At 59.9% G+C, this 24059-nt stretch overlaps 1 protein-coding gene across 1 annotated transcript in view; it reads left to right on the forward strand.

Annotated features, from left to right (window-relative positions):
- The window catches only part of kuz (zinc-dependent metalloprotease kuz), a 28661-nt gene extending 5852 nt beyond the window's left edge, over positions 1-22809 (forward strand). Inside the window, exons 2-14 of the mRNA XM_037235693.1 lie at positions 1469-1726; positions 2503-2697; positions 3202-3365; positions 4346-4645; positions 5445-5643; positions 6367-6726; positions 8725-8902; positions 10797-10971; positions 15321-15539; positions 16465-16581; positions 18630-18797; positions 20094-20268; positions 20724-22809. Of these exons, the coding sequence (XP_037091588.1) occupies positions 1469-1726; positions 2503-2697; positions 3202-3365; positions 4346-4645; positions 5445-5643; positions 6367-6726; positions 8725-8902; positions 10797-10971; positions 15321-15539; positions 16465-16581; positions 18630-18797; positions 20094-20268; positions 20724-20812 (2597 nt within the window). The 3' untranslated portion in view covers positions 20813-22809. The remainder of the gene's footprint in view (positions 1-1468; positions 1727-2502; positions 2698-3201; positions 3366-4345; positions 4646-5444; positions 5644-6366; positions 6727-8724; positions 8903-10796; positions 10972-15320; positions 15540-16464; positions 16582-18629; positions 18798-20093; positions 20269-20723) is intronic.
- The last annotated feature ends 1250 nt before the right edge of the window (positions 22810-24059 follow it).

Genomic DNA, 24059 nt, shown 5'->3' on the forward strand with positions numbered 1-24059 from the left:
CCGACCGGTGCTGAGCCGCCTCGGCAGGCAGCGGCCCGCTCTGGGATCAGTCGGATCCTTCTGCATGTGTGCCGGCCGAGCACGCCGGCCGCGGCGTCGGCGGGCTTCCGTTCCCAGCCGGCCGGCGGCCGACCGGTGCTGAGCCGCCTGGTCGCGCAGCGGCCCGCTCTGGGATCAGTCGGATCTGTCTGTATGTGTGCCGGCCGAGCACGCGCTGGCCGCGGCAGGGAGCGCCGTTCACCAGCCCGGTGCCATGACAGCGCACGGTGCAGTACCGCCGGTCACTAGGCGCGGCGCTTAACAAATGCCGTCTCCATTATATACCCTCGCCGACTGCACACCGCCCTGGCTGTGTGCCCACATCATAGTCACGTGTTTTTGCAGCGTTTTGGCCAGTGGCGAAATATTCTCAGATACAGCGTTGCACTGTGTCCCGGTGTTGTTGTATTTCCTCCCAGCTGAGTGCAACCGAATTGTAGTCTCTAACCCTCTGAAGTCAATTCTGCCGAGCCGGGGTACACAGAATGGGAGGAAAACCTTGCAAACACGAGCCGCTGATCTCATGTCACTGACTCAGAGGAAGGCTGGCTCGATTGTCGACAGGCCCGCTGTGATATTTGTAAGGGTAGCTCTCCTTTTATCACGCAGCGGTTATCCCATTGAATATCTGAAATTCGCGTTCATAATTCCGTGTCATTTAAAATATACAAATAGCCAGCACAAACCCGCTATTCCCCCGTTATCAGACTTATCTTCGTGTCATGTCCTCGCATCCCATTCATTTGTATCTCAATTATTTGTACGCAAATATCCGCACTGCTCAGGTGTTCCATGTATCGGTATTATCTGCTCCGTTTTTTTTTTTTTGTACGTCGCGCTCGTCACCATGCTTTTTTGTTTTTGTCCCAAACCTTTTGTTTTCTATAGTTCGTTGGACCCTCCTATCACAAATCTGCGGATGCGAGTACGGAAATCTTATATAGCACGCTGCTTCATTTGACCTGTTCTTCATGCGGCAAAGCTTGGTGTGCGCAATTCTTTGTCAGACATTTTGGCGCGCTTCTCGATTCCCTCCTGGACAATTATACGCTTGCGCGGACCTCGTAATCTTAATTAATCCATGCTCAATTCGTTGACAAGCGATTCTTCGTATTGTCGATACTTTGTATCACATTTCTTCGTGCTCGTTCAACTTGAAGTTGCATTTTTACTCACGCAAACATTACATCATGTCGTACGCGAGACCGCTAACAATTGCCTACCATGTGAACATGATGCTTAGCGTGGATTTCCGGTCGTCTGACTAAAGCTGCATAAGTTCTGTTTCAATGCGCATGTTGCCCAGTGTCTCAGGCACTGTCGTGGCCAAGAGCGTTCTTCTTCGCCAGACGTCACCCGCCGGCCTGCTTGCCAGCCGGCGCCCGGCCGCGTCTCACCCGTGCGTCTCACCCGTCTCGCCTGTCGCCAGGGGACCGGCTGAGTGTGTATGTGCGGCACCACGAGCGGCTGGCGTACGGCCGGGCCGAGGTGGAGGCCCGCCACCAGCGCGTGCGCCGCAGCGCCGGCGGCGTGCCGCTGATACTCGAGTTCGGCGCGCTGGAGCGACACTTCCGCCTGCGGCTGCGGCGCGAGGCGCGTGTGTTCGCGGCCGACGCCGTGCTGGTGGGCCCGTCCGGCCGCTACGAGCCGCTGCACACCGACCACCTGTACGAGGGTCACTTGGAGGGTGAGTGACGGCCCGGGGCTGCCTCGGCTCGGCGGCCGGAGCCAGCAAGAGGGGACGGATGACAATGTGCGTGAGGTCGGAGTGTCGCAAGCGAGAGGCTTCTGGATTGCTGAGTGGGCAGTGTCTGGTTGCGAGAGTGATTTGAGCCTGGGTAGGGAGATGGGCGTGGTCTCGGTGGGATTAGCTGACTGGGACCGTGAATCCGGTCATACAGGGGTGTGAGGGGGGGGGGGGGGCTTCGGAATCGGAAATGCAGGGCAAGCCGGGGTGGTTATAAACACAAGACATTGTTTTCTGAATTTGCTTGATGTGATGAAAGCGTTTAACTAAACTTCTGATGTCACTAGTGTTAAGCGCGACAAAGCTCCGGCCTCGGCTCTGGAATGTGCACGCGTACTTCAGCAAGTAGATAATTGGCGGGTTGACAAAGGCAACTGTGCCACTGGCAGCATCTGTGGCAGCTGCATATATAACAGATGGGTTTATTCAAGGCACGAGTGCGCCCCAGGCAGCGTGCGCGGCAGCCAGCGGCGGTGCGTGCCCTGGCGGCGTGTGCGGTAGCCGCCGGTGGTGTGTGCCCCGGCAGCGTGTGCGGCAGCTGTCGATGGTGTGTGGCCCTGGCAGCGTGTGCGGCGGCTGTCGACGCTGTGTGGCCCTGGCAGCTGTCGGCGGTGTGTGGCCCTGGCAGCGTGTGCGGCAGCTGTCGGCGGTGTGCAGGCTGTGGAGGGCTGTGCCGTCGCCCCGCCTGACCGGGCCGTGCCCGCTCTGCCCGTCAGGTGTGCCGCACAGCTATGTGCACGGCTCGCTACACGACGGCGTATTCCAGGGCAAAATCGAGACGCCACAGGGCAACTATTACGTAGAGAAGGCCCATCACTACTATCCCCGTAACCTTTCATCATCGTTTCACTCTGTGATATACTCAGAAAATCATGTAGAGGACCCGTTTGAACACCTGCAGCGCGGCAGAGGTGAGCCTTTTTACTGACCAATTTATGTAGAGTCACCGATGCTATACAATGTATCATTATAAAGTCACTTAATTGCACAGTGATTTTGTGGACATCAAGATAAATGGTTGCTGCTATTTGTTTGCTATTTGTAATGTTTTTTATTGTGATCTTGTCATCTTGTTTGGTATAGGCGATACTAGTTCGTTAAGCAATTTGTTGGTGATGTATTATTTACATTGGAACAGTGCTTGCAGAAAAAAATGAACTGATGCTAGATGTCTTTTTGCTGAATTGCTGACTGATGACTGAATTCATCGAATAAAGGCTTCTGCTCCTACAAGTTGTTAAATATCCATGAGAGCAGTGTGATGGTGTTTGTCGCAAGGATTGTATTCGTAGTCGCCAGCCGTTTGCTCGGATGTGCTCAATTTAATATGATCTGATTGATTGTTTTCATTACGCATGCCATGTGCCATTATGCGGCGTTGGTGGCGACCGAGCTGACCGTCCGCCGCTGGTCAGGGCCGTTTGGAGGCTGCGGTGTAGACGGCGACGTGTCCGCCTGGATGAGCCTGGTTCAGAACTCGGCCATTGAGGACGACGACGAGCCGTTCGTGACCTCGGCCCAGGCGTCGAGGACCTCCGGTGCGGTGTCGCACGAGCAGCGCTACCACAAGTATACAGAGGTGAGCCGGGCGGGTGTGGCGCAGGGCACGGTTTCGTCTCAGATGACCAGCATTGATCTAGTACAGTGTCTCACCAGCAGAGACAGAACAAGAACACAGGGCCGCGTCTGTGCACTGTACACTGCACTGCGCTCCGGCTGTGCCGAAACGAGCCGTCGTCCAAATAGAGGGCGCCTCGTCTGCCGCGCCGAGGCGCTGGCCGGTGCCCTGTCTCCCTCAGTGTCCAGACGCGGCGGACGCCGTCCGGTGCCCTGTCTCCGTCAGTGTCCGGACGCGGCGGACGCCGTCCGGTGCCCTGTCTCTGTCAATGTCCGGACACAGCGGTCGGCGGCCGGGCGGCTGTGCCGCAGGGTGGCCGGCTGGTGGCCGTTGGTGCGCTGCACGTCCTGGCCAGGTTCTAGGCCGCTGTACAGGCGCTCTAGGCGGCGACCTCCGGCGCCCGGCCCTGCCGATGCTGCTTGGTGGATGGAGAACAGCGTTATCTGCGAGCTGGGAGCCTCGCGGTGTAATTTGATGGCCTTGTCCTAGGCAGCATTGTCCTCTGACAGGCCTCGTGGCCCGTGTGTTTATGAGCGGGGGGTGATCGGCCACGCCCGGTGTTCAGTGGTGGAGGGTGATCGGCCACGCCCGGTGTTCAGTGGTGGAGGGTGATCGGCCACGCCCGGTGTTCAGTGGTGGAGGGTGATCGGCCACGCCCGGTGTTCAGTGGTGGAGGGTGATCAGTTGCGCCCATGTGTTCAGTGGTGGAGGGTGATCGGCCACGCCTGGTGTTCAGTGGCGGAGGGTGATCAGTTACGCCCATGTGTTCAGTGGTGGAGGGTGATCGTCTACGTCCGTGTGTTCAGTGGTGGAGGGTGATCGGCCACGCCCGTGTGTTCAGTGGTGGAGGGTGATCGGCCACGCCCGCGTGTTCAGTGGTGGAGGGTGATCGGCCACACCTTGTGCGGCCGTGCTGACTGGTGCCGGCCGCCCCCCGCCAGGCGGCGCAGCGGGAGCTGGACGGTGCGCCGCGCTCGCGGCACCGGCGCGCCCCCCGCCAGGGCGGCGCCACCAGCCACCTGCCCGACAGCCGCGGCACGTGCAGCGTCTCGGTGGAGACGGACCCGACCCTGTGGCGGCACGTGTTCGCGAAGGAGGGTCGCGACCCGCGGCGCACGCGCGAGGAGCTCACCGCCATGGTGGCCTCGCACGTGAAGGCCGTAAACCGCGTATACGACCGCGAGAAGTTCGACGGCGGCTACTCGCACCGCGGTATCCAGTTTGAGGTGCAGCGACTGAAGGTGAGTGGCTGGCGCCGGCGCCAGCGTCGGTGCGTGGCCAATGCGGAGGCAGGGCGCGGCCTCGCCGGCGCCGTGGTGGACCAGCCTGCCGGCGATGGCACTGAGGAGATCCGGTACTTGTAATACCCGCCATCACCAACGTGTTCTGAGTGATGACCTACTCGTTACCCGTCGTCTCTCATCACTTTCGGAGACGTCCCAACTCGCTCACTTTTCTTGGTGGTTTCACTTGTGCCTTGCCCGACACGATCGATATAGGCCTCAGACGTGTGTGAACGCATTGGGTGCTGATGCAGATGTTAATGGAAACACTAGGGGATGCAAACGGGCCCGACATCAGCGGCCGTCGTTGAATTTGGGGCTGGCGCGCTGTCACTCCGACTGACTCCGCCAGTGTATACTTCATTCGTTAGTGAGTGCGATCACAACTCCGTACTGACCGCTCCGGCATCTCTCACGCGTCGGTGCACAGGCCCGCGCTGTATCAAACGTGGCGTCATTGTACTGTATTCTTTTCACTGAACATGCGAGGCAGAAGCGGCTGTAATCCTCACGGGGTAAGGCACCCGTCCTATGTGCTGTATTGGTGTGAAGCTGTGCCCGTGTCCCGCGCGCGCTCACCTGTATGCTGGTATTGGTGTCGAGCTGAACCCATGCCCTGCGCACGCTGACCTGTCTGCTGATATTGGTACCGGGCTGTGCCCGTGCCCCCCGCGCGCGCTGACCTGCATGCTGTTATTGGTGCTGTGTTGTGCCTGTCCCACGCGCGCGCTGACCTGTCCCGGGCTCGGGCCGTCAGATCGACGACGACAGCACGTGCGACCCGTCCTACCGTGGCGGCGATCGCAACAAGTTTTGCATCCCCAACGTGGACGTCTCCAACTTCCTGAACCTGCACTCGGAGGACAACCACGACGCCTTCTGCCTGTCCTACGTTTTCACCTACCGCGACTTCAACAAGGGCACCCTTGGCTTGGCGTGGGTGGCCTCGCCCGCAGGTGGGTCACCTGCGGCGGCGGCGGAGCGCCCGTTCACACTCCAGTGTTGCACACCTGGGGCGCTGCGGTCGGGACGCTGGCCGGACGTTGCGTGGTCGGACCGGTGGTTTGGTTGCCTACTCTGGGGTCACACTCTCATGCTGCTGCGTCAGTGAGTGCCATGCGTCATGGGTGTCGTCCGGTGCAGTGTAGTGGACAAATGATATCCCGGATCGGCGGCTAAATTGTTCGTGGTGAAGTGCTCAAAATGACGTGACATGTATGCCTGTCATATTACGATGACCTAACGTGATTTTAATCCACACAGTTGCACGTAATTCTAATGCGTTTTCAATGTCGCTAGTTCGTTGTCATTCCAGCGATCTTTTTGCATAGGCACAGCGTAAATGTAATGGAAAAGAACAGTTCAGGCATCACTTATTCATCGTGGAAGACAACACGCATTTGTGTTAAATGGCGTTTCGTTGCTGGGCTGTCCGCCTTGGTAGGAAATTCGTCTATTGGGGTGGATCGGCGTCGGCGTTAAAATGTGCGGGGAGGACGCGATAAGCGTGTCGGTAGCCCCTGCGCTAGGTAGGGTCCGACGACGGAAATGCCGCATCTGCCGGCAGAGCGGAGCCCCGCGCCGTTTTGAGCGGCTGTGTGCTGGCGCGAGTGTGTTGTTGGGGGCTGGTGCGGCGTCTGACCGGCGCCGTGTGTGTGTGTGTGTGTCGCTCTCGGCAGGCGCGTCCGGTGGCATCTGCGAACGCTACAAGCCATTCGCCGACAACATCGGTGGCTCGCAGCGCACCAACAAGCGCTCGCTGAACACCGGCATCATTACGTTCGTCAACTACCACTCGCGCGTGCCGCCGCGCGTCTCGCAGCTGACGCTGGCGCACGAGATCGGCCACAATATGGGCTCGCCGCACGACTGGCCCAGCGACTGCACGCCCGGCGGGCCCGACGGCAACTTCATCATGTTCGCCAGCGCCACCAGCGGCGACTTGCCCAACAACAGCAAGTTCTCCGAGTGTAGCCGGCGCAACATCAGCTCCGTGCTGGACGCCATCTCGTCGGGCAAGAAGCGGGACTGTTTCACTAGTGAGTGCGGCGCCGCGGCCCCGACTGTCGCCTTTTGTTGCGGTAAGAGGCTCCGAGACCAAGACCATGTCTAGCAGCTGTGAGCATGCATTTGCACAGGTGATGGCGTAGCCAGGCTGAGGTATTGCAGATACCGACTGGCAACCAGTTGTCCATTTTCGTTGCACCTTCGTTGGAAATTTTTCCATCCGGGCAACTTAACCAAATGGAGCGTTGTGACAACCTTTGTCGTCATTTTTGCGTACCAAATTGCGCCGTCGTGTGGCATATATATATATATATATATATATATATATATATATATATATATATATATATATATATGTCAATGCAGGACTTCAGGGAAGATGCGGACTGTGCTACTGCTATTGGGCTATCACCATATAATTAAGCACTGCTCACTTGTGACAGCGCCGACGGCACCGTCGTTCGGGCGGACAGGTCGAGGAAGTACCCGAAGGTGTCAACGGGACATTGCTGAAACACTATGGCTTTGTCGCCGAGTCAGTGATGTGCTATAATGGATTGCCCCCGTTGCTTTGTTAAAGGGACGGTGGCCTCGTTTGATTTCCGCGAAATTGTGGCAAGGAATGTGTCAGTTACAGTGCATTAGGCAAGTAAGAAAGGCCGTGGCTCGGTGTTCGAGTGCCCATGCCGAACGTAACCGGTCTTCATCAGGCCAAACGTACTGGTTAAGAGAGGATGTAAAGCCAGCATTGGGACATATGGAAACACCAAACACCACCAAACACCAAAAGGTTCTTGTGCAAATAAAAAGAAAGCAGTTTTGTCCATAAGGAGGCATTTGAACTGTTGTTTAATATCTTATGCTATCTGGTACCTCCTGGTACATAATGTGTCAATGTATTGAAGGTCAATTATGTCCAGCATAAAAACTCAATATCGAAGTGGAGTCGTCCCTACCGTTGTCCTAGCCAGTTAGAAGAAGCACCCAGTAGCTGGTTTGTGTATTTGCGTGATCAGCATCACTGAGAAGGTGACCTGCGGGCTCGTGTGTACTTCGCAGTTGGTATGGTTGTTTCTGTGTTGAAGCGTAATCACGCCCTCTCCTTAACGTGGCAGATCAGGCAATCAACTTAATATTTCAATTGGTTGGTTAGACACTGAAGGGTTTTTTTTTGTTCGGGAAGGTTTCGTTCCCGGATACTAATGCATCTGGCGGGCGCAATATTGCTATGGTTGGACGGGCAGGCCGGCGCCATTTCCAGCAGCGTGCCGAGCTTGACACACATGCACGGAGCCCACCTTCCGCTTCGGTTCCGCGGCGTCAAGAGCGACGCCACATTGGTATTCACGGCACGGCACCCGCTCTGCTCTGCTGATTGGTACAAATTAACCGCAGTTGAGTATGCCCCTTCACGGTTGACTGCGTTCAATTACAGCGTTGCCGCTGATACCACTGACAGATGGCCTCGCGTATCCCAGTCATAATTATGTGCGTTCTTAGCGTGTGGGTGTCGCTACTTTATTAGTCCAACGGTTTCAGCCCGGGCGACTCAGATGGATATTAAGGGGAAAACATTGTAATAACGTTTTGTTGGAACTCGGTTCGATGATTGCCAAGGCACAATGACGCATGGTACTATGTTTTAATTCAGACGGTTTACTCGCGACAAGTTAAGTTCGCTGCTGCCAGCAAATCTGAAAAATGTCTTCCGCCCTCCCTGTAATCTCTCATCTCTGATACGAATGTCAGGAGCGTGTGTTCTGGATGGCTGGGAAATAATCTGCTGTTCTATTCTACAGGCGAGTTATGCGTACATCAGGCTGACATGTTGTCACACTCATTGCTAATAATAACATGAGGGTTATCTTGCCGTTCTGGAGAAGTCACGGAGGAGCGTTCGTGTGACGTCGCCGGGCGGAGCGCACTGTGGGTGACGGCCGGGGCCGGGCTGACGCCAGATTGACGCCGGGCTGACGCCAGACTGACGCCGGGCTGACGCCAGACTGACGCCGCCGCCGCGCCTGTCACAGAGTCGGACGGCGCCTTCTGCGGCAACAAGATCGTCGAGGATGGCGAGGAGTGTGACTGCGGCTTCGATGACAACGAGTGCTACGAGAGCTGCTGCTACCCCAACCAGGTGTCGCCGGCCGACAAGGCTGCCAACGCGTCGGCAGAGGGCTGCCGCCGCCGTCAGTACACCCAGTGCAGGTGGGTCGGGGCCCGGCCGGGCGCGCGGCGCGGCGCCCGCACCGCCGCCGCCGGCCGGCCGCAGTGCAGCCGCCTTCAATAGGACATAGGTCGCACAGGGACCCGGTTTGCTCAGAAGATCAAAGGCAATCGGGGACTGAACTGCGGGCGGCCATACAGCGCGAGAGTAGTCTGGGGCATCGTCTGTTGCAAGCTCTGCGCAATACTGCCGTCCCCAAAAAAAGGCTTGAGAAGTATTTTCGAAAAAGGCTTTTATTTCATTTGATGCGGCTCGAAAAACCGCACCTTGTGATTTAAAGTAAACGTGTGGAGATTTGGGACATCGCCTTGGATTTGGTTTAATGTTTATTTAAACAATTTGAAAAATTAGCGTTGAAAATGTGTCCACATTTCTTTTTCTTAGCCCATAAGTATGTTTAATTCACCAAAACTTGAAAATGTTTGTGAAGAATTCAACTCATGGTTCGGAGACAGTTTTGCCTACGGATGGCAAAACAAATCACGTGACCCATGGAATCGAATGCATTGTCTATCCCAGCAGCAAGGGCTCCTGTGGTTGTACTTTCATTTTACAGCCAGCGCAGCAAACAACAAGTTGTAGGATCCAGCATGAAATGGCGTCAGTGGCGGCAGCGCTCATAAACCCCCAAACATCATCATCAATCCCACTACAACGTCATCCCAGCAAACAATTTGAGGATGTTGTGAAAGAGGGCCTTTAACGAGCGTTGCGAGATCGAACGTCCAGAGAGCGCGATCCTATGGTCTCAAACGCCGACAAGAAAGCAGGATGAAACAGCGCAGTCCACTTATGATGCTATTGTCGCGTGCTGAGCGCGACAACCGCGGTCACGGCTGTTTGCAGAGACGGCGTTAAGCACGCCGGCCCATTCGGCCAAGAGCCGGCTAAATTGCGAACGATGCCGTTGATTATCTCATTACTTCTGTAGGGTCAGAGTGGGTGTTTGGACGATATCTCTGAATTCGTCGTTGTTCTTAAACTGTTCGTGATTATCACTAAAACAAAAACATTGTTGGCCTATTGGCACGTGAGTTCTAAAGCTTGCCGCGTGGTGAAAGTATTAGACAGCGCAGAAGGCAGAGATGCGTTGCCCACCAGCACCTTCACTCTAGTTCCGCTGGAGCAAGGCCTTGTCGTGGAGGGCCCGTGTCGGCGCGGCCGGAGATCGGCGAACGGAGACCCGGCTGTGCTGCGCGTGACATTGCGGCTGATGCTGCCGGACACGCCCTCGCTTGTTCGTCCCCGGGGCGGCCGAGTGGCGCGCAGAAGTCGCAGCGGAGGTGTCAACAGCGGCCGGCGTGGCGCGCAGCAGTCGCAGAGGAGGTGTCAGCAGCAGCCAGTGTGGTGCGCAACAGTCGGTGTGGCGCACAGCGGTCGCAGCGGCGGTGTCAGCAGCAGTCGAACGCGGTCGTATTTGACACGAGGGGGCCGGCCATTTCTCGGCCGCCCCTCGGCCTCGTCCTTGCCTGGGCTAGCTGCAGGGAGCGGCCTTCAGAGCGTATATTGCCGTGACATCGGTGACGGCCGGGGCGTGTGTTTGGGGTGCCACTGCTGGCTCCGCGCCGTCAGTATGGCCCCAGTGCCGCCACCTGATGCTGACTCCTCCGCTATAGCCCCAGCGAGTCCAACACCAACCCCGTTACACCTCCAGTGACTCTGACACCGACCCCCGTTACGGCCCCAGCGAGACCGACCCCCAATATAGCCCCAGCGAGTCTGACGCCGACCCCCGATACAGCCCCAGCGACTCTGACGCCGAACCCCGAATCAGCCCCAGCGACTCTGACGCCGACCCCCGAATCAGCCCCAGCGACTCTGACGCCGACCTTCCGTTACAGCCCCAGCGACTCTGACGCCGACCTTCTGTTACAGCCCCAGCGAGGGCCCTTGCTGCGACCGAAGGTGCAGTTTCGTCGCCGCGCTTGAGCGGCTCAAGTGCCGCACCGAGGACAACTGCACGTACGACTCGTACTGTGACGGGTTCGGGGCGGCGTGTCCGGCGCCGCCGCCGCGGCCCGACATGACCGAGTGCAACATCGGCACCAAGGTAGGCCGGCCTGTGGCGCGCGCTCACGGCCGCACGGCACCTGCCGTATGGCCGTGTGTTGGGCCGGCGGGGCGGCGGCAAGTCGGGGTGGGTCAGAAACATCTGCGTGCGTAAACGCACTGGTCATGGCCAATGTCCGCGTGGCAGAGCAGCTGGCATTGAAAATAAGTTTTGTGCACATGATGTTTGAAACCATTTTGCCGCTTTTCAGAAAATGACGATTCACTGTAGACTCGTTTGCGGTAACTCGTAAGATTTGATATTGCTTGAAGAAGGATGGAAATACAGCAGTTTTTAAAAGGCCCTCAGATGAATTATCAACTGCATGCCGCCGAGCCTGGCGTGGCCTGGCCTCGGGATAATGAATTATTCATGCTGATAAGCATGCAACCTGAAAGTCACCGCTTCCACGCTGCGCATTTGACTCGTCCTATTGCGTTAGCCGGCGTGAAGGCTGCAACGCTGATCATAACGGGTACAAATGCTGCTTTTTAATCCTATTGCCTTGTTTTGATTCGAAACAGTTGGCCTCCAGATGAGCGATGCCACCTTGTCGTCAGGCTGTTCAAAGCAATGCACAACAATGCGTTATTTTTATCTCCGCGTCGAAAAGTGACAGATCCCAACTGCCTCCCGTTTCCCAATGTGCGTGTTGAGAAAGCAGCCTTGTATTGGTGTCCGTCAAACAGCTCCGTTAGCAAAGCACGGCATCGGTCATATCAATGAGCACTCCCCGCAAGCGGAAAACATGGAGCCGCGTCGTGCGGCGTTAATTATTCGCCGGCCGCTGCAGTATTCACGGCCGATGAACGGCCGCCCGGCCGCTGGAGACAGGCACGTGGCCCGGGCGGCCGAGGCCGATGACTGGAGGCAGGCGCGCGGCCCGGGCGGCCGGGCCGGATGCGGCCGCGGCGCGCCGTCGGCTGATGAGCGCCGCCGTCGGACCGCAGCGGGGCGCCGACCACTGGTCATCTTTAATATCGGAGCGCGCTGTTTGCGGCCGCGGCCGAATCAATAGGCGGCGCGGCACGTTCCGGACGGTCGCGTTGTTTGTGGCGCGAGCAGGCCGGACATGGGCCTTTGTTGGGAGCAGCGTCGGCCTGTTACACCCTGCGGCCGCCGTCGGCAGCTCCGGTCGGCAGCTCTGGTCGGCAAAGTGTCGCACAGTCGGGTTCTTGGTGAGATTGAAGGGTCGCAATGCATCGTGATCGGGTCTAAAATAACGCACTCGCGTAGGTCGTTGCCTCATTTGACTGGCGCGGTCAGCGATCGTTCAGGAGTAACATGTAAAAGACTGCAAATAAGCGACAAAATGCGTCCGAATCGACTGTTAGGACACCCGAGGTCAATGACCGAGGGGACTGGTGTACGGGAGACCATTGGTGAGGCTACAGTCGCGTTTAGTTTGCGTTTTGCACGTTTTTGTAGTTTCCGCGTGCACCGTGCCGGTTTGGCTCGGTGCTACGAGCGTAATTGGCTTAGCGTGGCCTGCTTTGGCCGGCCACTGCAGATGCGTATCCATTTCCTGATTTCCTCATGGTCTCGTGTTTGGTATACTCTAACACCGCGTAGCGTGCTGGCTGCAAATACTCACATTGTTGTGCGTCATGTGATGTGGGTAATTGTACCTGCCGGGAGCTTGCGATGCTCGTCGGCTACCCGTGCTCAGTGCCAGCAGACCGCTGTCTGGGTGTCCGGGGCCGCGCGGCTGCCGTCCGAGGCCGCCGATTTCATCGGGCCTCTGCAGCCCACGCGCATAGGCATGAAGGAACCGTTCGGATGGTGGCCCCCGCGACGGTGCGGTCTCACGCTGTTCCTGCCATGCCGGGATTTGACACTCTTTTGAGAGGCAGACGATCGCCGAGGTGTGTTTGTGTTGGAAAGTAGCCTTGCTGAACCACAGGGAGCGTTTCTTTGCTGTTGTGGTGAGGCAGTAGTCTAACCGTACTGGTCTGCTACGAGAGCTGATGAACACATGGCTCACGAGGCGTCGCCTCCCCCTCCCTGGCTCCTCGACCGCACCGTTCACATCTTTTTGCGATGCGGGTTACGTGTGGTCCTGTTACGTCCGACCAGGCTGGCCAGTAGCTTGCTACGTCCGACCCGGGCTGGCCAGTAGCCTGTTACGTCGACCCGGGCTGACCAGTAGCATGTTACGTCCGACCCGGGCTGGCCAGTAGCATGTTACGTCCGACCCGGGCTGGCCAGTAGCATGTTACGTCCGACCAGGCTGGCCAGTAGCCTGTAACGTCCAACCCGGCTGGCCAGTAGCATGTTACGTTGGACCCGGGCTGGCCAGTAGCCTGTTACGTCCGACCCGGGCTGGCCAGTAGCCTGTTACGTCCGACCCGGGCTGGCCAGCAACCTGCGTGGTCGTGTCGCGACTCGCGTCCGCGTCGCCTGCGGCCGTTTCCAGTCGGGTGTCACCCGCGCTCTGAGTAAGCTCCCTTCTGACAGTGCTGGATGGCTCTCCCCACCCCTGCGCCAGCCACCCGTCTCACCCCCCACCCCCCCCTCTGACATGCCTGGGATGGCTCTCCCCACCCCTGCGCCAGCCCACCCGTCTCACCCCCCCCCCCCCTCTGGACGTTCTGGGTGGGCTCTCCCCGCCCCTGACTCCAGCCACCCGTCTCCCCACCAGCCCCCCCTCTGGACAGATGGTGTGGTCTCCCCACCCCTGCGCAGCCACCCGTCTCACCCCCCCCCCCCTCTGACATGCGGTGGCTTCCCCACCCCTGCGCCAGCCACCCGTCTCACCCCCCCCCCCCTCTGACATGCTGGGTGGCTCTCCCCCACCCCTGCGCCAGCCACCCGTCTCACCCCCCCCCCCCTCTGACATGCTGGATGGCTCTCCCCACCCCTGCGCCAGCCACCCGTCTCACCCCCCCCCCCTCTGACATGCTGGGTGGCTCTCCCCCACCCCTGCGCCAGCCACCCCGTCTCACCCCCCCCCCCCCTCTGACATGCTGGGTGGCTCTCCCCACCCCTGCGCCAGCCACCCGTCTCACCCCCCCCCCCCCTCTGACATGCTGGTGGCTCTCCCCACCCCTGCGCCAGCCACCCGTCTCACCCCCCCCCCCCTCTGACATGCTGGTGGCTCTCCCCACCCCTGCGCCAGCCACCCGTCTCACCCCCCCCCCCCTCTGACGTGCTGGATGGCTCTCCCCACCCCTGCGCCAGCCACCCGTCTCACCCCCCCCCCCCTCTGACATGCTGGGTGGCTCTCCCCACCCCCTGCGCCAGCCACCCGTCTCACCCCCCCCCTCTGACATGCTGGGTGGCTCTCCCCACCCCTGCGCCAGCCACCCGTCTCACCCCCCCCCCCCCGCCCCCCTCTGACATGCTGGGTGGCTCTCCCCACCCCTGCGCCAGCCACCCGTCTCACCCCCCCCCCTCTGACGTGCTGGGTGGCTCTCCCCACCCCTGCGCCCAGCCACCCGTCTCACGCCCCCCCCCCCCTCTGACATGCTGGATGGCTCTCCCCACCCCTGCGCCAGCCACCCGTCTCACGCCCCCCCCCCCCCCTCTGACATGCTGGATGGCTCTCCCCCACCCCTGCGCCGGCCACCCGTCTCACCCCCCCCCCCCCCCTCTGACATGCTGGATGGCTCTCCCCACCCCTGCGCCAGCCACCCGTCTCACCCCCCCCCCCCCTCTGACATGCTGGATGGCTCTCCCCACCCCTGCGCCAGCCACCCGTCTCACCCCCCCCCCTCTGACATGCTGGGTGGCTCTCCCCACCCCTGCGCCAGCCACCCGTCTCACCCCCCCCCCTCTGACGTGCTGATGGCTCTCCCCACCCCTGCGCCAGCCACCCGTCTCACCCCCCCCCCCCCTCTGACATGCTGGTGGCTCTCCCCACCCCTGCGCCAGCCACCCGTCTCACCCCCCCCCCCTCTGACGTGCTGGATGGCTCTCCCCACCCCTGCGCCAGCCACCGTCTCACCCCCCCCCCCCTCTGACATGCTGGGTGGCTCTCCCACCCCTGCGCCAGCCGCCCGTCTCACCCCCCCCCCCCCCCTCTGACGTGCTGGATGGCTCTCCCCACCCCTGCGCCGCCCCGTCTCACCCCCCCCCCCCCCTCTGACATGCTGGGTGGCTCGCCCCACCCTGTGCTAGCCGCCCGTCTCACGGCCCCCCCCCCCCTCCTCTGACGTGCTGAGTGGCTCGCCCCACCCCTGCGCCGGTCGCCCGTCTCACCCCCCCCCCCTCTGACATGCTGGGTGGCTCGCCCCACCCTGCGCCAGCCGCCCGCCCACCCACCCCCCCCCTCTGACATGCTGAGTGGCTCGCCCCACCCCTGCGCCGGCCGCCCGTCTCATGTCCCCCCCCCCCCCCACGGCGGACAGGTGTGTCTGAATGGCGAGTGCTCCGGCTCCATCTGCCTGAAGCACGGCCTGCGCGAGTGCTTCCTCACGTCGGACGCCATCGAGGACCGCGGCAAGCTGTGCGAGGTGGCCTGCCAGCGCGGCCAGAACGCCAGCACGTGCCGCAGCAGCAGCGAGCTCGGGCTCGGCGCCGGACGGGGCATCTACATGACGGCCGGGGCCGCCTGCGACAACTTCCAGGTCGGCCGAGCGGCGCGCGGCCTGCAGCTGGCGCCGGCCGCTCACCCGGCCGGTGCTGGCCTTGGACTGGACTGGTGATTCGTGCGGCGCGGGGCGAATGATCGTACTTGTCTAATCCTCGCTCGTGATCGGCAAAGGCCTCGTGTCGGGTCGTCTAATGGCTATATCTGATGGGTACATATCTGATATTTCCCTATGATGGGTCAACGCTAATGAGCCGTGGTTGGCGTTTGTGTGTTGTCCTGTGATAGGCACTCATGTCGGTCTGTGATTGGTCCGCATCTGGCATTGACGAAGGACGTGCGATGGACGCGCGTCTGATATGTGACACGGCTATGACACTTTCGTCATTAGTATGCGGGGTGTAAGTGGCCGAGTGGGCCGAGGTGTTCGATCTTGGATCAGGAGGTGCGGCTCAATTCCTGTAACAGGACGCTTCCACCGGCTTCTACGGAAGGGGCCGTGTCGACGGCCGTGGCAGTGACGCGCTGGGATGAATAACCCAGCAAGTGCTGTTGTTCACTGTTGGCCCGTGGCCGGGAGCGTTCCAGCGGGCGGTGGTGCCTCAGTCGGCTGACACGTCACCACAAGCGCGGAGCGCACGTCACCACAAGCTGCCGCTGTGACGTGCGCTCCGCTCCGACTGGGGCTCGGGCGGGCGGCAGAGGAACGAGCGCCGTGGGCCCTTGGTCTGCGTGGTCGTGTGAACGCCGCCGCTGTGACGTGCGCTCCGCCGCGACTGGGGCCCGGGCGGGCGGCAGGGGAACGAATGCCGTGGGCCCTTGACGTGTATGTGCTGTCTCCGATCGTGGCGCAGTTCACGTGCCTCCCACGCGACGGCAGTTACTGGAGGCCGCGACGCTGACGCGCCCACCAGTCAACGTGTCAACGGGAAGTGAGCTGACGACCCGCCTTCACCGGGCAGGGCTACTGCGACGTGTTCCTTAAGTGCCGCCGAGTGGACGCCGAGGGGCCGCTGGTGCAGCTCAAGAATCTGCTCTTCTCCGAGAAGACGCTCATGTCCATCGTCGAGTGGATCACGGTCAGTGGCGCCGGCAGCCGCCGTGCGGAGCGCCGCCGCTGCTGGTATGCGCTCTCTTATCTCGGTCCGATGTGGAACGGGGCCTGTTTTCCAGCCACGCAGGCTGCGCCCGACACGTCGTCCCGATACATAAGCGATGGAGACGTTGTCAGGCGCGGCTGTCCCAGCAGTGGTGTGGCGCATCGCGATGGTGAGGGGTTTGTATTTTGGGTCACGTGACGAACAGGGTCCCTTCCGTAGAACAAGCATTGCGTTTTCAGCTTGGAGGCCCGTCTCGTGAGCAGGGCTTGCCTCGGAGTAGCAGCTGCGCCTTCTGCGAAGCTGGCGTGCCCGGTGCCGGCAGCGCAGGGACTGGCCGATCGGTAATGCCAGTAGATGAATATCGCGCCGTGCGGCGGCTGGTTGCCCGGTGATTGATGAGGGAAATAACCGGGGCTGATTTTCCGTGCCGCCGTGTGGAAAATGTGGGCGCATTCTGGACATGCCTGGCGGCCGTCAGCCGCGGAATAATTGGTCTCGGCTGGGCTGTTGGTGGCGGTCGCTGACGGCCCGGTGCGGAGGTCATGATCGGCGGCGACTGCCGACTGCGGCGGCCGGCCCTGACGGGGGCCCAATCACCGGGCGGGCGGACTGCCCGGCCCGACACCCCGCCGCCGCCTGTTGCCATGGACGCTGTTCCTGATACGGTCGTGTGGCGGTCGCGGCCAGGCGTCGGCATGCGCGACGCGTCTTGTCTGTTGCAGTGTGCACTCCCTACGTGGCCAACGGGACCCGGATCTGGCTCCCGACCCGGCTCTACAAGGCCTGCCGGCACCTGCGCCCTTGGGTTACGCGTGAACTTGCTATTTTAACTGGGGGTTCGATCCCTCCCGCGCGTCGCGGTTAACCCGCGCGGTCTATATAAGGTGCCCCGACCTGAACGAGCTATCATCCTATGCTAATCATCATTTGTCAGTATGGTGACATCTCGCTGCATACCATGAGTACGTGGTTCATTGTATTCCAAAAAGAAACTAGCAGAGCTTTTAGTACAGGCTTTTTTAAAACGTTTCGTACAGAGCGGTACTTGTTCTTCTGGTAGTGGATCGCAACCCCGCTCGGAAAAGATGACAACTCTAAACTCTGTTGCAACTCGGACAACTCGGCTGCGTGCCTTGAAACTGCCCCTCCGGCACACGGCACTGTGCGTTTTGCCGGTTCTTCACATATTTACGTTGCGGCATTTATGCGAATTGCAAGCAAGTTGTATGCAAGTTGTTGGCTGTAACATGGACTAGGTGAGAAACCATTTGGCTAAATAAGCGTCAGCCTAGTTGTGTGCCTCGGGCGCTGGCGTTACGATGCCGCTGGTCGCAGCAAAAGAGTATGGGAACAAACACTTATGCTAGAAATGGAAAACTCGTTTTGACCTCGAAAATCAATGCCCGCGATAGCCCACAAAGTTTGAAAACTCCTTTTCCGAAAAGTCGTCCACTGTGACCAGGAGCCGTGGTCAGAACTTAGGTCACGCCGACCCCGATACGCGACAAGCTCCTTGCAGTTTTAGATGACCGTACCGTCCGGTTCGAAAGGATTTTTCGTGATGACATTTCTGTGCAAGGTGAATACCATTGGGGTCGTCAGCATGGCCAGTATGCCCTACGGGCTTTCTGGTTTATGTATGCAACTTTCCTAGTGATGGCTAGTTTCTTTTTCGTTCCGAATATTTTCTTTCGAGACACATGTTCATGTGTGGTTGTCACTTCGCCGTCTCTGCTAAGACGTTCTGTGGTGTCGGGCTGGCTGACGGAGGGGGGGGGGGGGGGCGGGGGTCTCGGTTGTCCGTGGTGCTGACGGCGCCCTGTGGGGCGGCTTGGCTGGCACCGGTGCTCGCGGTGCCGGTGTCAGGCGGGCTGACGGGGGTGTCTCGGTTATCCGTGGTGCTGACGGCGTCCTGTGGGGCGGCTCGGCTGGCACCGGTGCTCGCGGTGTCGGTGTCGGGCCGGCGTCGCTTGTGGCGCCGATGCTGCCGGGACAGGTGGTGATGCGGTCTCGCCTCCATCGGCCAGCACTACTGGTGGGCGGTGCTGCTGATCTCGGTGGCGTTCGTGGTGGTGATGGCGCTGTTCATCCGCTGCTGCGCCGTTCACACGCCGTCCTCCAACCCCAAGAGAGCGCCGCCCAGGAAGTTCGCCGACACGCTCAAACACCCCATGGACACGCTGAAGCGGCAGCGGGTAAGCCAAGGCCCTGGCCCCGGCCGGCTGGTGGCCACACTCCAGCCATAGCCAGCAAGGTCAACTTCTCATCGCTGACGTAAAGTAATCTCTGGGAGCTCGTGGTGGGCTCTCTGACCTTAAGCCATCAGCCCAGAATAAATATTAATCACCGCACCTTGAAAATTTGCCGTTCTTGGAAGTGTCCGCTCTCATATACCTTGCGGTTTTTCACACGCCCAGATACATGTACAATCACCGTCGTTTTGAATCGACAGTATCCGAAATATCATACCATTATGATGCCTCTCATAGCGAAGCGAGCAATGTGTTACGATCGAAACGTCATGCCGGGTATAACTTTGCCGATGTGAGTAGCAACGAGGCCACATAATTACGCAGTTGGAGCGCCCGAAAGGTCAGCTGATTAAAGTTCAGGGACGTGGAGGCTGGTTCAAGCTGATTCACGAGATAGGCCGTCAGTTTTTACAGCCTTCATGTGACATGCGACCTGGGCCCGAGTGTAACATCTTACATTATCACGCTGATGCTCTTGTATTCTTTGACGACCGTGGTCGCAAAAAAACAAACATGGGCGATGAGAAGTCCAGCTTGTTGGGCCCTGACTGCTATCACACCTGGTGGTGCCTATCGTCCCTCCAGTCGGCCCGATCACCTGCATTTACGCGGAGCGCCAAACCACTACGCTCTTCTGTGCCGTGATTTACCACAGATAGAGATAGCATTTGTTCTTCGATCATCAGAATGATGCAGCGCTGGCCAATGGAAGTGGGTCCTGTTATCTATTCGGTTTAATTTATATTTATTTAGGCGAGTCGTTCTTCCACATGTTAAATGTAGTCGTAAGACTGTCAACAATTACGATTATTGACAGTAGTTTAAGGGTGCCGCTTCTTCCCGTACTCGATTTGGCCGAATGGGCGCCAAATGACCGCTGCAGTCGGCGCGCCCGAAAACACCGGTCAACAACAACAAAAGCGATTTGGCCGTCCTGTGCCGTCCTGCCATCTGACGGCGACCCGTGCTGTGCCGTCCTGCTGTCTGGCGGTGGCGCGTCCTGTGCTGGCCTGCTATCTGACGGTGGCCCGTCTTGTGCCGTCCTGCTATCTGACGGCGACCCGTTCTGTGCCGTTCTGCTATCTGACGGCGACCCGTTCTGTGCCGTCCTACCGTCTGACGGCGGCCCGTCCTGTTCCGTCCTACCGTCTGACGGCGGCCCGTCCTGTGCCGTCCTGCCGTCTGGCGGCGGCCCGTCCTGTGCCGTCCTGCCGTCGGTCTGAGCGAGTGTCGTTGCAGCGGCAGCATCCGCGGCGGCCGCCGGGCGGCGGTGGTCCGGTGGTGGAGGAGTCGGAGCTGGCCGCCAGCAGCGCGCGACCCAGCCGGGCCAGTCACGGCCCGCCGCCGCCCTACCAGCAGGTCGGGCCCAGCCGTCACGGCTACGGCGCGGGTCGCGGCCACTACAGCCGACAAGGTCAGCCAAGCCCATATGGGGCCAACACCAGACGTCAGTGGTCCTTGCATATTGCACATCTTTCAGTGTGAACGTCGATGACATGACTCAGATTGTTACTGGTGATTTGCGCATGCATACATATTGCCAAAACACTCAGCTTGGCGACATTTTTGAAACTGGCTTTCAGTAAGTTCAGTTTTGTGTTGGAGATTTTGTTGCTTAGATATGCTCTCATCGTCGAGTAATCGAGGGCTAATTGATCCCTTTGCGACGAGGTTGTTCGATTTCATTCTTCCTTCCAAAGTTCCTTTCGAGCCTGTGCCAGTGTCAAACTGAATGCAGCACTTGCTTGGACGAACTGGACCCAGGAGCTGAAGGGTGACCGCACCCGAGCTGACCTGTGCTGGCACAGCGCGCGCCGGGCGCCGCGGCTGCCAGTCAGGCCGGTCCGCTGACCGGGGCGCCATCCGCAGGCACACGGGAGGACGTGGAGGCCGGCGGCCGGGCGGCGGAGCGTCAGAAGCGCCGCTCTCAGCCGGCGGCGGCCGGCCGGCACGTGTGACCTCGGTCCGAGGCGCCGGCGCCCGCCGCCTCCTGACCCGACACCGACACGAACGCCGAGCCTGGGCCCCCCGGACGCCGCCCGCCAGCCGGCGGGACACCACGACCGGCCGGCCGGCGCCATTGCCCGGGGCCGGGGGGTTCGGCCGGTGGTCGTGACTGCGAGCGGCACCGCGGGCGGCCATCCACGGACACGGTGCGGCTCACGTCCAGTGGGCACGCATTGAAATCAAACCATTTGTGTACTTGCATTATGAGAAGCGGCATTGCCAGGGCGGCGCGTTCTTGGCCTCTTCCTGGCGTGCGGGCGGTGGTGATGTGATACCGCGGCCCGGCACCCGTTGGCGCGCGCTCGTGCGTCGCCCCGGCCGCTGGGCGGGGCTCAGGCGTCTGCGGCCGGTGCAGGCTCCGACCTTGCTGCAGCCCGCTTCCGACGCCCGTCCGTCCGCGCCTGCAGCCTGGCCAGTGAGCGACACCCTCTCAGTGTGCGCCCCATTGGGCCGCCCTGCTCCCTGGCGCTATTTAAGCTTTCGAAGTTATTTGTTCCGTTGCACTGGTGGATGGAAGTGTGATCTGCGACGGCTGGCCGGCGCTGTATGTGCGTGCGGCCAGGTCCGCTCCCGGGCGTGCGGGGTCGCGGGACTCATTCGGGTACCCACTGCTTTGTTGCTGAACGCGTGAGGGCGGCTTTTGTTGTGAATGGCGGTGAAGCTTATCTGAGATGAGGCTTGGTGTGGTTTTGATATCTTATTCGAATTTTGATTCCAGAAGCTTTTAAAGTTATCGTCTCCAGAATATCGGCTTGGGCCGGGCATTGGAGGTGTCGGTTGGCAGAAACTCATGCTGCTTTGTACGGTGAAGTGCGAAGGCGCCTTGGAGTGGGGCATTGCCCAAGCGCTTGTTTTCCCCCGCCCCACCATGCGGAGTCGGTGCTGACTCGATCGCATGGCAAGCGTATGACTGGTGTTGGTGGCTTTTGAGAACCGGATGCGTTTCAGGAGTGGTGACTGGTTGCGTCAGCGGGCGCTGCGTGCCGACTCTCCGTCTGTGGGCTTTAGGCGGAGCACGTGGGATGAGCGTGTCCGGGCCGGTTGTTCCGCCACCTCCAGGGGGCGTGTGCCGGTCGCCGCCCCGCGCGCACGCAGTACTAGAGCCCGCGACCACGGCGGGGCAGCTCCGAATACCACCACTTCCACGCCACCAGCGGTGACCTACTCTGCGCACGATCTCTGGCCACTGAGGCACGGCGCCGGGGCGGCGGGGCTCGGCGGAGCCAGGCGCAGTGACGGCGTCAGGCGTCAACGCGCGGGCTGTGCCGCTCCGTAAGGCTCACGAGCTATTTAGTCAAGCCTCGTAAGGATAATTTGTTTCGCAAATATTTGTACTCGGCGTTCTGTGGACTGTAGCGTTTCGACGGCTTTCCCGCTCGTCGTTAGGGTTCCGCGTATTCATTTTCTGAAATTCCAAAGGAATGTAGATGTCTTCTGATGTTTTAAGATGTGCGTTATCCCGTCTATGCAGTACACGAACGCCCTTCACACGATGTCCACGTATGCGTTGTCTTCTGTTACGGAGGTGCACAAACAGTGCGGCAGAACAAGCTTGGTGCAGTGCTCCCTTTCGTTGCTGGACCCGCCTTGTCAGCCCCAGCCGCCGTGTGTCGCCGCGACCTACTCCGCAGCACTCGATACCCAAGTGGCCTTGCGCATCATCACCGTGTCATATTGATTTGTGGCGAGTCAGGGGGCGGCGGGCGGCGGCGACGGCTCGTTAGCGACGCCGCCGCCGCCCGCCGCGCACGAGATGGCACCTCAGCGCGGCGCGTCCGCTCGCGGCGCGGACTGCTGCCCGCCACCCGGGCACGTGGTGGAGTCGGACCGGACTGGTGGCGTGTGGGCGCGATCCGAAGCCAGCTCCACACCCGGTGTCGCTGGTCCCGGTAGTTAGGATGCACTCATCTGTCTCACTTTGTATGTATATTGTAAGATGTGTAATGAATCTTACGAGGGTACCCTGGCGTCTTCCTAACGGACCGTCGTGGCGGGACGCCGAGCTCAGCGGAGACTGGCCGCTGCCTTGTCGCGGTTCGCACGTCTGCACGTTCCACCCGCGCACCGATGCCTGACGGCCGGCGGCACGGAGCGGGGCGAAATACAGCCGGTCAGCCGTCGCTGCATTGACCTTCGGGTACACTGGCGAGGGCGCTGGGAAAACTCCGACGTCGGCCAGATAGCCCGCCTGCGGTAAGGCGTTCCCGCTTGTTGCTGGACGCCGATATGGGTAGCCAGTGGTCGTAGTTCACGGGCTCATTAATGGTCATGGCTGACGGCACCCGAGCCGACGCAGCTCGCCCGCACGCCAATGCAGCCAGGCTGCTCATCAGGGCGCTTCTCTCGATTCAGTTCACCTGCCCCAGTGCGCGTCGAATTGAGCATATATGATCGGATGTGGACGATCGCTGCATGACATGATCCGATGGATATAACAAAGCGAGCAGTATTGCGTTTGGGAGCAGCCATCGTCCTCGGTGTGCGCTGGTGTCCCTTCGGCTCTGGATGCCCCCAGACCCTATATCTCGCTCAGGTGCGGAGCATGGTGGCATTTCTTCAGCGGTTTTTGAGCCATGCGTTTTACCTCCGCGAGACACGGAAGGCGTCGCAGGGTGTTTTGAAAACTGTGTGTGCTATAGCCAGGCGGAACGCGGTATTCTTCCCGGAAAACTGAACGAAATAGGCGTCATCGGACGTCGGTGTTAGCGACCTGTGACGCGCCAAGCTGGTTCACGGGGCAGAATCGGTCAAGTCTCGTCCTGCACCATGAATATTATTTGTATCGTTTTCTTTTATGTTCAGCGCCATGTATGCCAAGGCTGGAGAGAGAGAGAGAGCGGCACTGTGAAGCTCATGACACACTAATGCGTTAACAGCATGTCATCAGTGAAAGCTGTTGTGTCCCGTGGCCTCTCAAATCAGGCTAGACACGCCCAGACTCGTGTGTCGAGGTCCCGCCCTCGTTATCTCAAACCGTTAGAACGGCGGTGTTGGAATAAGCGATGACGGCTTGTCACCGCACTACAGACGAGTTGTGTGACCTAAAATACGTCAAGTTTGAAAATATGTCGGTTGAAGCAATCAAAGCGATGGAGCAAAATGTAGGCTACCGTCGTACGTGCTAGGTACAAGGCACTTCGAACCTACCATCATTCATACGACAGATGTTACATGCGACCACAGGCGTGCTTTCATACG

The sequence above is a fragment of the Pollicipes pollicipes genome, unplaced genomic scaffold, assembly GCF_011947565.3.
Source record: "Pollicipes pollicipes isolate AB1234 unplaced genomic scaffold, Ppol_2.1 Scaffold_7261;HRSCAF=8764_pilon_pilon_pilon, whole genome shotgun sequence".
In the NCBI taxonomy this organism is placed as follows: Eukaryota; Metazoa; Arthropoda; class Thecostraca; order Pollicipedomorpha; family Pollicipedidae; genus Pollicipes; species Pollicipes pollicipes.